The sequence below is a fragment of the Parus major genome, unplaced genomic scaffold (genome assembly GCF_001522545.3).
Source record: "Parus major isolate Abel unplaced genomic scaffold, Parus_major1.1 Scaffold566, whole genome shotgun sequence".
Taxonomy (NCBI): domain Eukaryota; kingdom Metazoa; phylum Chordata; class Aves; order Passeriformes; family Paridae; genus Parus; species Parus major.
The window spans coordinates 1-1,128 of NW_015379454.1; the positions used below are offsets into that span (position 1 = coordinate 1).

A 1,128-nucleotide genomic window follows, 5' to 3' on the forward strand; every position below is an offset into this window, starting at 1 on the left:
TTTTGGGGGTCTCACCACATCAGGGTGGGTCCTGTTGGGTTGGGTGGGTTTGGGGTGATTTTGGGGAGGTTTTTGGGGGTCTCACCACATCAGGGTGGGTTCTGTTGGGTTTGGGGTGATTTTGGGGAGGTTTTTGGGGGTCTCACCACATCAGGGTGGGTTCTGTTGGGCAGCTGCAGAGCCCCCAGGTAAAATCTCTGCTCCAGGTCAGACTCCTCGGCCTCAAGCGCCCGGAGCTGCCCCCGGAGGCTCCGGCCCCGTTCCTTCAGCGCCGCCAACTCCGGGAGCTGCTGGGGGCTGCCGTGAGGGCACGGGGGGGGCTGGAATCCCCCCGAGACCCCCCCCAAAATTCGATTCCTACCGTCTTGGCTGATGATTTGTCGTGGGAGGCCTGGGAGGGAAAAGGAGTCAGGAGGTTCTGAGGGGTTTGGGGGCAAGAAAGGGGTCGGGGATGGGGGGGAAAAGGCAGGGGGGTCCTGGGGGGTTCCAGGGGGACCCAGTGGGGAGTTTGGGGGTCCAAGGGGGAACGGAGGGTTCTCACCATGATCCTGCGGACCCCCTGGGCCACGCGGCCCTTCTCGGCCTCCAGCCGGGCGATGCCATCCCGGACCTGCCCCAGCCGCCGCCACGTCCGCACCTGAGGGCAAGGCTCAGGTGGGCGACGGCAGCCGAGCCAGGGGAGCCCACAGCCGAGCGGGGTGAGCCCACAGCCGAGCGGGGTGAGCCCACAGCCGAACGGGGAGAGCCCACAGCCGAGCGGGGTGAGCCCACAGCCGAACGGGGAGAGCCCACGGCCGAACGGGGAGAGCCCACGGCCCAGCGGGGAGAGCCCACAGCCCGGCCGGGAGAGCCCACAGCCCGGCCGGGAGAGCCCACAGTCCAGCCGGGAGAGCCCACAGCCCAGCCGGGAGAGCCCACAGTCCAGCGGGGAGAGCCCACAGTCCAGCGGGGAGAGCCCACAGTCCAGCCGGGAGAGCCCACAGCCCAGCCGGGAGAGCCCACGGCCGAACCGGGAGAGCCCACGGCCGAACCGGGAGAGCCCACGGCCCAGCGGGGAGAGCCCACAGCCCAACCGGGAGAGCCCACAGCCGAGCGGGGAGAGCCCACAGCCCAGCGGGGAGAGCCCAC

The 1,128-nt window shown here is 69.6% G+C and overlaps 1 protein-coding gene across 1 annotated transcript in view; it reads right to left on the bottom strand.

Annotated features, from left to right (window-relative positions):
• Positions 1–14: 14 nt before the first annotated feature.
• LOC107199307 (serine--tRNA ligase, mitochondrial-like) overlaps positions 15–1,128 on the bottom strand; it is a 2,552-nt gene continuing 1,438 nt past the window's right edge. The window contains exons 2-4 of the mRNA XM_033511748.1: positions 542–649; positions 362–391; positions 15–287 (exon numbers count right to left, since the gene is read on the bottom strand). Coding sequence (XP_033367639.1) covers positions 90–287; positions 362–391; positions 542–649 — 336 coding nt within the window. The 3' untranslated portion in view covers positions 15–89. The remainder of the gene's footprint in view (positions 288–361; positions 392–541; positions 650–1,128) is intronic.